We start from the raw sequence: 15,423 nt of genomic DNA on the forward strand, positions 1-15,423 counted from the left end.
AGGCGAGGAAAAACTTTCATTCGAAAAAAGTCACAAAATGCTCAACCAGCTATCGGTCAAATCACAGTGAAGAAATAACATCACACAAAATTAAATACGAATAAAATTGTCGAAGGCACTGGAGGATGTGACAAAAAAGGACGCTTGCAATTCGCATTTACATCTTTGTACGCATGAACGATGGCAAAAATACAATTGCACAGGGTAGTAACTTAGAAAGAAATACAAAATAAACAGGTTCTATCTATACTCATTCTTCCATAATACAATAAGTTCCGGAACTTTTTAAACGTGGTGGTTATTTGGAAGCAATGATGCTCGAGCACTTCCAGTACTTTGAGGCACGGGAACGGCAAAATTCTGTTTGCCCTGGGTGGCAAAAATCCTAGCTACGGCCCTGTCAGAAGTTCCTCGAGCACCTCAGAATTGATTCTGAAATCAAAATTCCTCATGTAAAGCTTAAGACGAGCACCCACGGGCCTGAAAAACTTTCGAAGTGTCCCGGATCTATCATAATGATGAACGAAACAAAAAGGCAAAATGAACAGTTAAAAGAAAAAAATTATGAAAATTGCATTTTATTGGAGCTTCATATTATTTTAATTAATCATATTCCCATAGACATTAATGTGATGCATCAAATTTTTAACATAAATTGAAGGCACTGAACTAAAAACGTGTGACGAGTTGAGAGTGAAAAATGAAAAATGATCTTCCCATTTTAAAAACAAATTAAAAATATAAAAACCCTTTATATATATACAAGGATAAAGTTTTATCTCTCCCCTTTATTGGATCATGTGGATTACCTGAAGACGCATTAAACCGTCATGGTGCTTAATTTTATTTAGTTATTAATATTTTAAGAGAATTCTATCCGGCAAAACACATGTTAAGTATACGGAAAAAAGCGGTTTGTTTGGGCTTACTTGTCAGCCCATAGGGTTGCCACAACGACTTCAATTTTCGTGCCTGATGTCACCTCCTTGTATTCTTTCCTCCATGTGAGCGACCCATCGAGCTTATATTACTGAAGGGAGCATCCAGCCGCGGCGACGTCATCTACATCTAATGCAAGGATACCACGTGATTTCATTAATTCTGGAATAATCACTTTCATTAATTCTGGAATTTTATCACTTTCATTAATTCTGGAATTTTATCACTTTCATTAATTCTGGAATTTTATCACTTTCATTAATTCTGGAATTATCACTTTCATTAATTCTGGAATTATCACTTTCATTAATTCTGGAATTATCTTTCATTAATTTTGGAATTTTATCACTTTCATTAATTCTGGAATTATCACTTTCATTAATTTTGGAATTATCACTTTCATTAATTTTGGAATTATCACTTTCATTAATTTTGGAATTATCACTTTCATTAATTTTGGAATTATCACTTTCATTAATTTTGGAATTATCACTTTCATTAATTTTGGAATTATCACTTTCATTAATTTTGGAATTATCACTTTCATTAATTTTGGAATTATCACTTTCATTAATTTTGGAATTATCACTTTCATTAATTTTTTAATTATCTTTCATTAATTCTGGAATTATCACTTTCATTAATTCTGGAATTATCTTTCATTAATTTTGGAATTTTATCACTTTCATTAATTCTGGAATTATCACTTTCATTAATTTTGGAATTATCACTTTCATTAATTTTGGAATTATCACTTTCATTAATTTTGGAATTATCACTTTCATTAATTTTGGAATTATCACTTTCATTAATTTTGGAATTATCACTTTCATTAATTTTGGAATTATCACTTTCATTAATTTTGGAATTATCACTTTCATTAATTTTTTAATTATCTTTCATTAATTCTGGAATTATCTGTGGTTAAAATTTCGAAATTTTTTTTAAGTTATTAATCTGCCTGTTTTTGCTTCAAAAAATACTCGATTAAAGCTGCAGAATTTTTTCAATTAATTTATATGGGCCCATAATTAACTTCAAAACATCCTAAACTACATGGATTGATGCAAGTGGATAATATAAGACAATACGGAGACATTAATTCTCATTTTCGTGCTTGAGAAGATATAAATAAAAAGCTGAAATTAAGGTTATTGCATGGATATCCACCTCAAAAGGGAGTCTGGCTAATTATTTTATATTTAATTTTTTGGGCTTCGTATCTCTAAGGGAACTCAACATTTCAAAAATCGAGAATTCAATACAATTTATAAAATTATTGATGTGGCGGAAAACCCTACTAAATTTCCGCATTTCTATGATAAAATCGGCAATTTTAACATTGATCTCTATGGGGGATCGTGTTTGTTTGCACCGAGTCACGTGATCTTCCGATGAAAGATGTTGGGGGACACCATTCTCAGCACTGCCAAGGCGGAGACCGCTGACGTCATGCTCCCTCTAGTAATATAAGCTCGATGGAGCGACCACTAGCTCCATATGAACGTAGCCTCGTCCGTAAACAGAACAGATGCAGCAAACTGTGGCTGCAGTTATGCCCTGTTGCAGGAACCAGCGTGAAAATGTTACATGTAATGGGAAATCCGTTCCATTTAAGACCTGGAGGAGATGGTAGGATTTTTTAACGTTTCTTCTCGCAACACACACGCCACTCTGCATTCAGAATTGCCTTTATCCGATTTACCGTTCCCACGCTCGTTGCTCGACATGTGTCATGTCTTTGAGCGAGGAACGAGCCCGTCTCCACGGGTTGCCTCTGAATTGTTGAAATGTTCTTTGATCAGGTACTTCCCTGTTTCGAAAAATCGCTCCTTGTAAAATCTCACCGCTACTATGGCATTGCCGTTTGCAGCCTGTAAATAAGGTGCATATTGGCTTTCTCCGCATTCGAATATTGCTACTACTACTTCACCAACTCTGGCCATATCGCAATCTACTACCATTAATGAGATGGGTTGGAAATGAAGGCGCTGGCTATCGGTGGTCACCTCAAGCTCGTTAGGGGAAAGTTATCTTTTATATATCCTCCCTTGGGTTCGAACCCGGGACCGTGACAGCAACGTTCAATGTGGTAAACGAGCATCTTACCACCACGCCACTCGTATTGCTACTAAACCAGACATGCACCTCAATATTCGAATGTTGCTGCATCTGCGGCGACCGCAGGGAACCGATTCATTTCTTGTTTATTAGTTCATAATGAAAATAGAAACGAAATATAAAATTTGCGTTATAGTAAACGGTTGCAATCATTACATGACATTATTTCCACCCTTCATACCAACAATTATTTGCTAAATAAATTAGTAATAACTAAATAATAAAATAAATAAAATGAAAAAGTAAATAAAATAAAAGCATGCTTCTTGTATATACAGGGTGCATAGTAAACTGGGCTCATGGTATTTTACTGACGAACCGTTGATCCTAGGGCTTCCAATTAGAAAAAGTATCCAAATAGCGTTAGTACTCAGATATTCCATTCATGTTACAAAGGGTTGTATAGTTATCAAAATAAAAATGTTAACTTTTTATACGGCATCCTGTGCTCAAGAACACAATTACAAAGTTGCTATCCTGTCTCTTCTGATTTCAATAAAAAAAAAATTCCATGTTTCTAAGGGCTGAGACATTTGAATCGTTAAATCGTTTTAACCGCATTTTTTTTTAACGCTGTTTTTTCCTGAAACTTTCCTCCGTTTTTCGGATTCGAATATCTCAGTGAATATTGCACTTATTGCACACCTTGCAGCATGAATGACATCCCAGTGATATATATATACACACACACACACACACACACACGTTATTTGGATAATTTTTCTAATTGGAAGTATGCCTCTTGGATCAACGGTTCGCCAGTAAAATACCATATGCCCTGTTATAGCTAATACTATAACTAGTGATAAGACGTGGGTTCGATTCCCCGCAAGGGCAATTGAATTTTCTCTTTCCTAAATATATCTTCGCATCCGCCAGCTGTTAAAAACCTTCGTATAGATTTCTTTTGTGGAGTCCCTCGTTTGATGCTCGCTGCATGGTTTTTTTTTCTTGGTTAATCTAGCCGTTATTTTTTAATGACAGAAAGAAAGGCGAGACTTTTTCATGGGTAAAGAATGCGATCATTCACACACACACACAAACACACCTCTGCATACTCTTTTCCTTTTGAAATAGGCTACTGCCATATCTAATAACACTAAAAATGATATCATATGGGCTTTAAACTAAAAGCCTCCTTTCGCAATCAATAACAGTTTAATGGGGAAAAAATTAAATTTTAATGAAAAATTTCCCAAGCATCTGCTGAGAAAGGAAGTTTTTCTTTTGGAAACGTTTTGCGGCCCAGTGCGACCGTGCCTTTCGCACCCGCCCAAGTCCGGCCCATGGGCGGAGATTCGAGGGGGGCTACCCCGTCAAAGGTAAAGTCATCTGATCTAATGTATATGGGTATATATAAATTGATATCATCATCGTGTCCCCTAGCAATAATGACCGTGTCCCCCCCCCCAAGACTTTCAAGTCTATCTCCGCCTATGGTGCGGCCCTGACTGGACGGGCCCCGGCCTCTTGACGACTAATACTGCATTATAGATAGAAACTTGTGTCATGTCTTGAACTGGAATAAAAATTGAATTGAACTGAAAAAAAAGTCCCGCCTTTACCTATACTTTCAACGAAGACCACTACAACTTTTATTCGTTACAGAAACCAAGAATCAAAGTTATTTTCCCAACTTTAGTAATATTATGATAATTATGGCTATTAAATAAATATTTATCTCACATATCTGTCATTTTGATGTCTCACATGATTGTCATTTTGATGTCTCACATGACTGTCATTTTGATGTCTCACATGATTGTCATTTTGATGTCTCACATAATTTTCATTTTATTAGTTTGCGGTAAGTTATCAAAAATCAACTATAAACTTCATCCAGAAATCAAGGCAATGAATTAACCCGTTAAGCTACAATGACGAGATATCTCGCCTCGATAAAAGCCTCTTATTTTAGCATTGACTTTTTTAAAGTTGATTTCTCAATGGAAGACTTTCCACTATATCCCTTAGTTTGCACCTGCTAAAAATCAGAAAGCCTACTTCATTAAAAAAGATATGGCATTATTGGGGGGGGGGGGAGGTTAGTGCCTCTTGACGGATTAATATTACTTAAAACCCTTTTTGAATACTTTAAGACATGATAGTTTATTAATTCTTTGAAACTAAATTAAAGGTCTGGTTCATGAAATAGTTTTGAAATGTTTCGTTTCAGAATCCGATAGAGAAAGTGCTAGTAGTAGTTTAAGCACGGTCAATGAACGTTCAGATTTGTTGCTTTATGCACATCAAGCTACCAAAGATATGACAAAACCAAGTAGGTGTTAATATTCTATATATCGTTACGTTTAGGCTACATTTCTTTTTGCTCATGGCTAATCACTTTTGTATTATTAGAATAACTTAGTATGTTGTCGTTGGATTGATTAATGTTATTATATATTCATGAAATGGTACATGGTTAACCATTTATCATAGTTGTCATTATTATAAATTATTGTATTTATAGATCCGAATTCTTTCATCAAACGTGTTGGTCGCAGAGGAAGGCCTCCGAAAAAAGAAGGAAAACTAAGAAGCAAACAAGGTAAGAGATCTCTCATCCTCAAGGATGATAAAAATCAATATATGATTTTCTTTTCTGCAAATTCAAAATGACCGCGAAATTTTTGTAACACATCATAATACGGGGGTAACTCCTAAGAGTTCTGAATACTTTTAAGTATAAGGTATGCGTAGCAGGACCATACTCTGGTAACCAAGATTCCCGCAGCAAAAAGTACTACTTTGCTCATGCCATGCAAGTTAACAAGATGATAATTTATTGTTTAAAATTATCATCTTGTTTACAAGGTTTTCCATGTTGACAAGGTACGTGCCTAACATACCAAAGCACGTTCTGTGGTTTTACCGTGGTGAAAATTATTGGCATGTTTTTAGACTTTGGTTTTACCTAATAAATAACACAGTGGTTGCTTTGAAAATATATGAGTATTTAATTACTATTTAAATCTAGATATACTTTATTGGCAAGAAATATTATATTACATTAATTAACAGAAGATCTAAACATCTTATTTTCTTGATGTCATGGATGCCAAACATCCCGAAATCTTTCCCTCATAATACAAAACTATGGCAGCTAAAGCCTAATATATGTTCTATGATTTTATTCATTCCAAACCGACTTAGTCCTGTTCAGGTTCTCAAACCAAATAATCCTTATCGTCAAGTTGCGTTTTATATTCCATTATGAGAAATATATATATATATATATATATACACTATATTTCAATCATCCTTTCAGTGACTTCAATTGGTTATAAATATACTAGAAATGATTATGTAATTTTTTCATTTTCAAAGGTAAAGGAAATGGGAAATTATGGGAATTCATTCGTGACTTGTTGTTGGACCCCCAGACTTGTCCTAGCATGATCCGTTGGGAACGCCGTGAGGATGGAATCTTCAAATTCGTACAATCAGATAAGGTTGCGCATCTTTGGGGAAATCGCAAACAAAATCCCAGAATGAATTACGAAAAGCTGAGTAGGGCCATGAGGTAAATTATAGAGTAATTTGTTTTGTAGAGTTTGAATAAGAATAATTTGTTTTGTAGAGTTTGAGCCAGAATTTATTTTCTTGTATATTGGTGAGTATATTCAATTACTTAATGCATAAGAAGTCTTTCCACGCATACATTTTGTTTAAATTAATGAAGGTAAGTAGTCATTCTTTATTTTTTGAAGAACAAGTCTAAGGATATAATATGATATTTATGGTAAGATTCTGTTTTTGAAATGAAGATTTGTGAAAATAGATTATTTAAGGAAATCGATGTAATATTGTGTAGTAGTGAGAAGTGGAAGACCTTCACGATCAAGACACTGGTGACGCGGCATCCTCGATACTCCAGTACCTTGGGTATCACGATTGCTAAAATACTTCTTTATATGCTATTAATGTGATCGTGTGAAAATGGTGAACTAAAAACTGCGTCATTCTCATGTTTTTTGATTTTGGTTTTAGTAGCTCCGTATGAGGGAAAACCGGCAATTTGAGTCCTCAAGTCTTCCCGCTTCTTGGTCCCCGGGCTACTGGAGATCGATTTGAGTATTTCCATTTGAGGAGGGCCTTAATGATAACTGGTGATTCTTGTCCTGACCAGGGGTCCAGCTCTCCCCCTGAAACGTGAGAAAATGACTGACGTATATGGAATAACGTGGTTAAGTCCATTGTTCTATCACGTTGCCCCCCCCCGAAACACCAGTTCCCCCCTCCCATCCGGAATAAACTTCTGGCTATGGCTTTAAATCACTGAGTGCTCAAAGCAAAACAACGTGGTTTCCACAGAAATTCACAGAGAGTATCATGATTTGTCTTTTCATAATGAAAGAACTTATTGAATTTGAATAGTTGCGTAACGCTGCCTCTAAACAAACGCGTTTACATAGCTTGGTAAAGGGTAAGCGAGATGAGATGAAATTCGTCTGGTCCGAAGAAGCGAAATTAGAATTTTCCTAGTGCAAAGATATCAATTCTAACGCTACACTTTTGGTTCACCCGGTATCTGGCGCACAGTTACCGCCTGTCGTTGACGCTAGTGATTTTTCCGTGAGCGCTGTTCTACAACAAAACGGAAATGGTGAAATTCAGCCCTTGGGATTTTTCTCTCGTAACCTTAGCATGACTGAAACCAAATATAGCGTATATGATCGCAAATTATTCGCTATTTATTCTGCTGTCGGTATTTCCGTCACATACTAGAGGGATCGGAATTCGAAATATTTACAGATCACAAATCGCTCATATACGCGTTTTCATATAGAAGACTGAAAAATTTTCACCAAGACAAATTGAACATTCAGAATTCATAAGTCAATTTTCAACTCAAATTGAACATATATCAGGTGATCAAAATTCGGTGGCTGACGTTTTTCCGCGTATTTCGGAAATCGAAGTCCCTAGCACTATAGATTACTCCAAAATGGCTAGCACGCAGGCTGCGGATGAGGATTTGCGGGCGCTGCGCGGGACGGATTCAGATTGCGACTTGAGACCATTGGCTTTCGGTTCACCCAAAGTCACCTTGTTGTGTAATGTATCCACTGGAGCAGTAAGACCGTAAGTGCCTTCGACGTTTTACAGAGCAGTTTCCAACGCTGTGTACAACCTCTCTCATGCAGGTCCTAAAGTAACGATCGAAATGATACGCAGACGTTTCGTTAGATAAAGATTGCCGAGAATGGTGCAAGTCTTGTATCAACTGCCAACTTTCCAAGATCGGACGTCACGTTAGATCTCCTATTGGAGAATTCTGTCTACCATTAGCACGATTCTCTCATGCCCACCTGGACATTATGGGGCCTCTTCCTCCATCGAAGGACAATCACTACGAGGTGACGTGTACTGACTTCTTCATTTATCGCAAATTGGATAGCGTGCTTCGGCGTCCCTGAAGGGCTTAAATTTATTAATTTCGGCTTTATTAACAAACACAGGAGCGCAGTTCGAATCCTAACTATTCTAATCTCTTTCAAAGTTGTTTGGTGTTAAAAGGATACGCACAACATCGTCTCACCCTCAGAGCAACGGAGTCGTCGAGTGATTTCATCGGGACATGAAGGCTGCCATAACGTGTCATGCGACTGAGCGACGGTCGGAGGTATTTCCTGCTATCTTGCTTGGAATGCGTTAAAGTTTTAAACCAGATTTTAGTGCTACTCCAGCCACCGCTGTGGTGGTCGAGTGGTCATCGTGACGGACTCGCATCGCGAGGATCCGGGTTCGAACCCCACTGTCACCACAGTGGTGGTCGGCTGAAGTTGGTTTCCTGTGGTTCCCAACTTCAAGGCGCAAATGCGAGCCGATCTCCCCATTAAAATGTCTCGCCACAGAGAGCAACAGTCCTACAACGATAAATTATTCAATCATTACACTTCACTCATAATTAGGAAAGCTGGTGGCAGATGGCAGCACTACAACAAGCATTACGCAGAAATAAACTTCACGTTAGGTTTCACTGCACATACATGCACATTCCAACATGTACCAATTCGTTAGAGGTTCCGCAGAGGAATATGGACTAGGTGCATGTGTCTGGTTTAGTAGTAGTGCTATTCCAGCCAACATGGTATATGGTACCTCTTTAAGGTTACCTGGTGACTTTTTCCACTCATCAAGTAAAACTATTTCGCGTTCTGATTTTGTGCAACATTTACATTCAAGTATGGTTGAGCTGCGACCTGTCACTTTGTCAAACCATTCAACGAACAATATGTTTGTTCATAAAGAACTGGCAAAGTCTTCGCATGTGTTTGTGTGCGTTAATGCAATTAAGCGTCCCTTGCAGCAGCCATACCAAGGACCATACAAAGTACTGTCTAGAACTGATAAATTTTTTACATTATCTATTAATGATTCATCTAAATGTGTTTAAATTGATTGGTTAAAAACTGCATTTATGTTCAATTCAATAGAAAGTCAATCCGCAGATCTCAAAATCTGATAGCTCAGGTAGTTACGAGCAGAAGAGTTCGTTTCATTGAACGTTATCAAGCTTAACGTTCAGAGAATTGGGGGGGGGGAGCACTGCGGAAAGTGGCACTAGTGTAGTATCATGGCCCCCACAAAGGCAGGGCTGAAAGGGCTCCAGCCCTGGGGTCCGGGATGATTCTCATCATTTTTTTGTTTTTGTTTTTCATGCTATAAATTCAATTTTAAAGGTCCTGCCGAATTTCTCAGCCTGGGGTCACTGCTCCAGGATGTTGGGGCCCTGTGTAGTATGTTCGATAACGTATCTGTGACGTAGCCCATTCGATCCTATAAATATTGTTCAGTTGATTGCTTCCTCCCCCATTTTTCTTTGCTGCAATAACATGTTTTTTAGTCTGTTTTATTTTTAAGTATTTACGTTAAATAAACCTGCTTAAGCAAATAGCATGAATCAGTAATTTTTCTCAAGATTTCTTCAAAATTAATAATGGTGGTGGTGATGGCACAAACTCAAGTCTGTTTCAGCTGAAATAACTCGTAAACCATTATTTATAGAAACGTGCTTTCAATTAGTATCAAATATCAATAATCAAAAGTATTCAAATAGCAGACTATTTTAGATACGCCACTCATTTTACTAGGGACCTTATATGTACTGAGAAAAAACCGGGTTTTTCTTTTAAACAGTATTTATATTAAAAACAATTATATTTGTGAAAATCATTCAACCTTCTAATATAATTAATTAAAATAAAATGTTTATTAATGTAATCAACATTATTCCCATATAATAGGGATTTTATTCTCCAGTTACTTGCAATATCTTTAATTAGGAAGCTATTTTATAGAAACTGATAAGAACTAAGTAAAACTGCATATACACAATGTGTTTAATGAAATATAATTAATGCAGATTAGTTGATAATGATTTATGATATACTGTATATCGCTGATTATTTTTCATAAATCACTTGCTACAATACAGCAGAACCTCAATTAACTGGGGGTAGTGGTGGAAGTAGGTACAATGCAGTGGTATATTTGGTATACCACTTATATACAAATAACACTACCAAAAATACCAACATCGTATAACAAATAACAAAAACTAATGGATATCAAACCTGGTAGTCATATATTAGGTCTGCTGCTTCTTATGAGAAATGAAAATGTCTGTGAGGTAATGAACTACCCAACACTAGTGCTTGTCCTTTAGGGGTAGCTGCTGGTGTCTTTATTGGGTTATAAGAATGCAGCAGAATAAGTATAAGCATTGTAAGAATGAAGCAGTAGTGACTTTATGATCGATGTAAGTGCCATTTCACAGGAAGTATCCCGTACAGGGAACACATTCAGAAATGTGAACATTCAAACATATAATTTTCGTTGTTTCAATATTTTTAATACATCTGTCCCGTTTTTTCAATGATACTGCATTTGGATTTGAAATATTTACTGAAGTCGTGAATACACGCACACAGCGTTTTCATAATATTATATTATGATAATTATGGCAAAAATTAAAAATATTCATCGCATATTTATTAGATCTCATATCTTTGTTTCGTTTTATTTGTCAGGTTTAACGTTTTGTCCTCAATTTTTTTGGAATTTTAATTACGGTTTGTGATTGTGCCTACTTCTGACAATGTTTTGATGTCCATATATTTTACGGAATATTATTTAAGATCCCGTTTACCGAATTTTATTTTTCTTAATGAAATATGGTCATCAGATCATTTGAATATTTTTTTCGTGAAATACATTTTTTTACTGCGATTTGTAGCAGCTCTTTATTTCCACAGCCTTCAGCAATTTTAGCTCTAATTAGCAAATTGCATTTAAACCAATAAATAAACATAATAAATTGCAATTTTTGACAAAATTTAGTGATATCCCGTATTTAGGATCGCGATTTCCTGCATTCTCCTCGATAATGTATGGTGAACCTAAGTGTATGAAGGTTTAATACAGGGTGGGCAAAAAGTCCGTGGAAATTTTAAAAATTAATAAAAACTGGAAAAATAACCGAAATAAAAAACGGTTTGCAGGGTTAGTATGGCTATGGCACGGGAATTTTTTTAAGACGGAAAAATAACTCAAAAACAGCCGATAGGTGGCGCTGGTATGAGCGACTTCGGTGGAAATATGCAAATGAGACGGTTATAAGAACTTGCGCTCCTAATCCACAAATAGTTCACCGTTGTAAACCGTGTATGTGAACAAGGATGCTGAGTGCGAAGGATAAAGCTTTGTTGAATTTGTTTTACGTGAACCAGGAATCAGCGACCATTGCCTTGCGTAAATTCCGAGTTCAGAAGAATGTGAGGACTGGAAAAGGGCCTTTAACAGCGACAGGCCTCGTAAAGCTTGTTCAGTGGTTTGAGGAAACGAACGCTGGAGGATCGTGTAAGAGAGCCGAACGACCATGTTTAAGGAAGGCACGTTCGCCGCATGTTGCAGCCGAAATAGAAGCGTTAGCGTCCGAATCAGTTGCAGATACCAGCAGTGCTCGTGAAGCTGCCAGACGCTTGGGCTTACCACCATCCTCAATACGCAATATTCTTCATGGAATCCTTGATCTGTACCCATATAGATTGCAGTCGGGCCATGAATTTTTACCAGCGGATACCATACGCAGGGAAGCGTTTGCGAGATGGACTTTCTCCAAAATGTAACAGAATCCCACCTTGGTCTTTAACATCTTATGGACAGATGAAGCTCATTTTTCGCTTCATAGCGACGTTAATACCCATAACTGTCGCATCTGGGCGACGTCTAATCCACGTGAGTACACGCAGAAACCATTGCATTCCCCAAAAGTGACAGTATGGTGTGGGTTGGTTCACAGGTTTATTCATCATAGGGCCCTTCTTTGAAACGCAGTTCTCAGTAAATGGTTGGAAAACGGCTACAGTGAATGCGCAGCGTTATTTAACGCTTCTGCGCGAGAAGGTCATGCCATGTTTGCGCGAAAGAGATGCGCATTCTACCGTCATGTTTGCGCGAAAGAGATGCGCATTCTACCGTCATGTTTATGCAATATGAAACAACTAGTCACACTGCTATTCTGGTCAAGGCATTCCTGATACAGACGTTCGGGGAAGACAAAATCATTAGCAGGCGTTGCAGGTTCCCATGGCCTCCTCGGTCTCCAGATTTGACACCGGCAGACTTCTGGTTATGGAAATATAATGTCGGAACAGAAAGATGCGATCCGCCGAGAGGTGTCATGTATACATCCGGACCTGCTGCACTCTGCCGTTGCTGAATTTGTGATTCGCCTGCAATGTGTTATCCCTTGTGGTGGTGGTCATGTGTAACATATACTGCTGTAATAAACGATTTGGAGGCATTCTGTCCGTTATTTGCGTATCTTTTCTTTGACTTGTGTACGTCAGTGACATCTATCAGCTGTTTTTTTAGTTATTTTTTTCATGTCTTACAAAAATTCCCGGTAACCTAGCGATGCTAACCCTGCAAAACCGTTTTTTTATTTCTGTTATTTTTCCGGTTTTTATGAGTTTTTAAAGTTTCTACGGACTTTTTGCCCACCCTGTATATATTATTTGAACCCATCAATTACACAACTGGGTGAATGATTCCGTCAAGTTTGCATGCGGACCACCTATGCCATCGTCGGTGATCTTCATGACCACCTCTGGTCCGCGAACCATAGATTGAGAAACTCTGATATAGGTTAGAAAATGTGGTAAAAATGAAAAATCTTGGCTACTTTATTATGCAGTGTGTATACAACTTTAAGTAATTAAGATACTTTATATTTTGAAAAAAATTATATTTAGGTCACCTTTACGCAATTTTTGAAAAAAAACACTTGGTTAAAACCAACAACCTTTCCAAGTTTAAACCAAACATCCCTGCCAAATAAATTTTATTTTTTATACAGTCCCCCCTTATCCTTTCACTTTCAGTAAGAAATTGGTTGCTCAGTTTCTCGTGAACTCAGCAAAAAAACCATGTTTCTAAGTGTAACAGCTGAGACACTTGAATTCAAAAATCGCTGCAAATTTTCGAAAGGAATATATATGAACAAATATGCAACTGCAAGTATTATATAAATGGCATAGAACAAGCTTGTACCTTAGTATATGCTGTTCTTTCCCTCATTTGCAGTGGTTTTTGAATTCAAATGTCTTAGTTAATATTCACTTCAAAAGACGGGATCCTTTGTTGTGCTCAAAAGAGAAAGGGCAACAATATTTTAATTGGAAGTTGGAAGCCATTGAGAGTGTATCAAAAATTAAATTTTGTTTCTTGGTTCATATACAGTTACAAGTGAAATAAATGACGTATCTGAAATAGGAACGTTATTTCAATACTTTTTCTAATTAAAAGTATCTTTCTATAGCCAACGGTTCACGAGTTATTTGAACTGGGACGGTCTTATGTTTGCACCCTGTATAATACCGCAACATTTCAGAATTTGACCAAATAATATAAGCTTTTGATGAAGATGGAACTTTGTTGTGTACAGTATCAATCTCGAAATAACTTTTGTTTTTCTACAGGTATTATTACAAGAGTCAGGTACTTCTTCCCGTTTTTGGCAGGCGATTAGTGTATAAGTTTGGACCAAATGCGACAGGATGGAGGCCAACTCTACATCAAAGTCAAGCTATGTGAAGACATAAATTAGTTCTGCCAGTTAATGTTTTAGAACATGTATCGCCTTGGTGAAAAAAAACGGGCACCCATTTCTTTATACTATGGGTATTTTCAACCCACTTCTGTTAATCGTTACAATGTTCTCTGATTATTGTTTTATGTGCTCATCTATTACATATTAAAATAAATTTCAGATTTATCATAGGACTCTCAAGTAAACTTTCATGTTCGTCAGTTCTTCATATCGTGCAACATGTTCACATTTTTTTTAATTGCAGCATAGTGATGGATTTTTCCCCCTTCAGCTTGATATATGACGTAGAAATTAAAACATTATTACAGTGGATCCCGCTCATAACGTTTTTCGAAAAATTGTCATGAAAAACGTTGTAAGCGAGAAAAGGGAAATCTTAATGACAATTTTGAGTTAGGACCACGAAAATAAGTCGTACTAAGCGGGAAAACGTTGTAAGTGGGAACGTTATAAGCGGGACCGACTGTATATATATAGTTTTATCATTTTGGTATAAATTTTCGTGATCATTATTTTGAGAATTTTTGTTTAATGGCTGATACATTCAAAAAGAGTAATATGCCGTTAAAATTTGGCTAGATAATCTATCGTGTCTGTTAATCATTTACATTTTTATTGTCAGATTAAAACTATTCAAATTTCAAAATGTGTAAATACAAATATGTTATTTGCTTGAAATTTTTGATTGATTTTTATTTGGAAATTTTATCTATACATTACTCACAAATTTTTGATCACACCCTGGTTGGAGTCAATTAAAAAAATCACTTTTTCATAAGAGTCAAAATTCTAGGCTGACAGCGTCCCATTTTTGTTTCAAAACTAAAGGTTCTCTTTGCTTGTAGTATTGCCCAGGTGATTAAATATACTGCTGGTTCCTATAATTAACGATGGTTGACTGAATGTCCCATTTTCGTCTCAACAAAATATGGCAAGAATAGGTCAGAAGTGATACAAAAGAACCCGCTCATGAGTTTTTTAATATCAACATTTTGTAAATAAAAAAAGGTTATTTTTTGTACGAAAAAAGTAAAAATAGCATTAACTATGTGATTTGTTTGTATGCAAAATGAGCCATTATTTTACTTTGAAGTTGTTAAAATTCTGCATTCTATAAAAAAAGGTTTTATAATTTTTCTTGTAAATAGAATATTTTATCTGATGGTTTATCCTTTCTTTTCGATATGTATATGCAGTTTATATAGACCAGTTTGATATTAAAGATTTATTTTTCTCTTTGCAGT

The 15,423-nt window shown here is 36.3% G+C and overlaps 1 protein-coding gene across 1 annotated transcript in view; it reads left to right on the forward strand.

The window, feature by feature from the left end:
• The window catches only part of LOC149065619 (ETS homologous factor-like), a 97,004-nt gene extending 81,581 nt beyond the window's left edge, over nucleotides 1–15,423 (forward strand). The window contains exons 6-9 of the mRNA XM_089253696.1: nucleotides 5,237–5,338; nucleotides 5,531–5,608; nucleotides 6,388–6,583; nucleotides 14,049–15,423. Of these exons, the coding sequence (XP_089109822.1) occupies nucleotides 5,237–5,338; nucleotides 5,531–5,608; nucleotides 6,388–6,583; nucleotides 14,049–14,163 (491 nt within the window). The 3' untranslated portion in view covers nucleotides 14,164–15,423. The remainder of the gene's footprint in view (nucleotides 1–5,236; nucleotides 5,339–5,530; nucleotides 5,609–6,387; nucleotides 6,584–14,048) is intronic.

The sequence above is a fragment of the Pholcus phalangioides genome, unplaced genomic scaffold, assembly GCF_987345545.1.
Source record: "Pholcus phalangioides strain wild (caught in Gottingen) unplaced genomic scaffold, Ppha-v1.0 ptg000039l_1, whole genome shotgun sequence".
NCBI lineage: Eukaryota > Metazoa > Arthropoda > Arachnida > Araneae > Pholcidae > Pholcus > Pholcus phalangioides.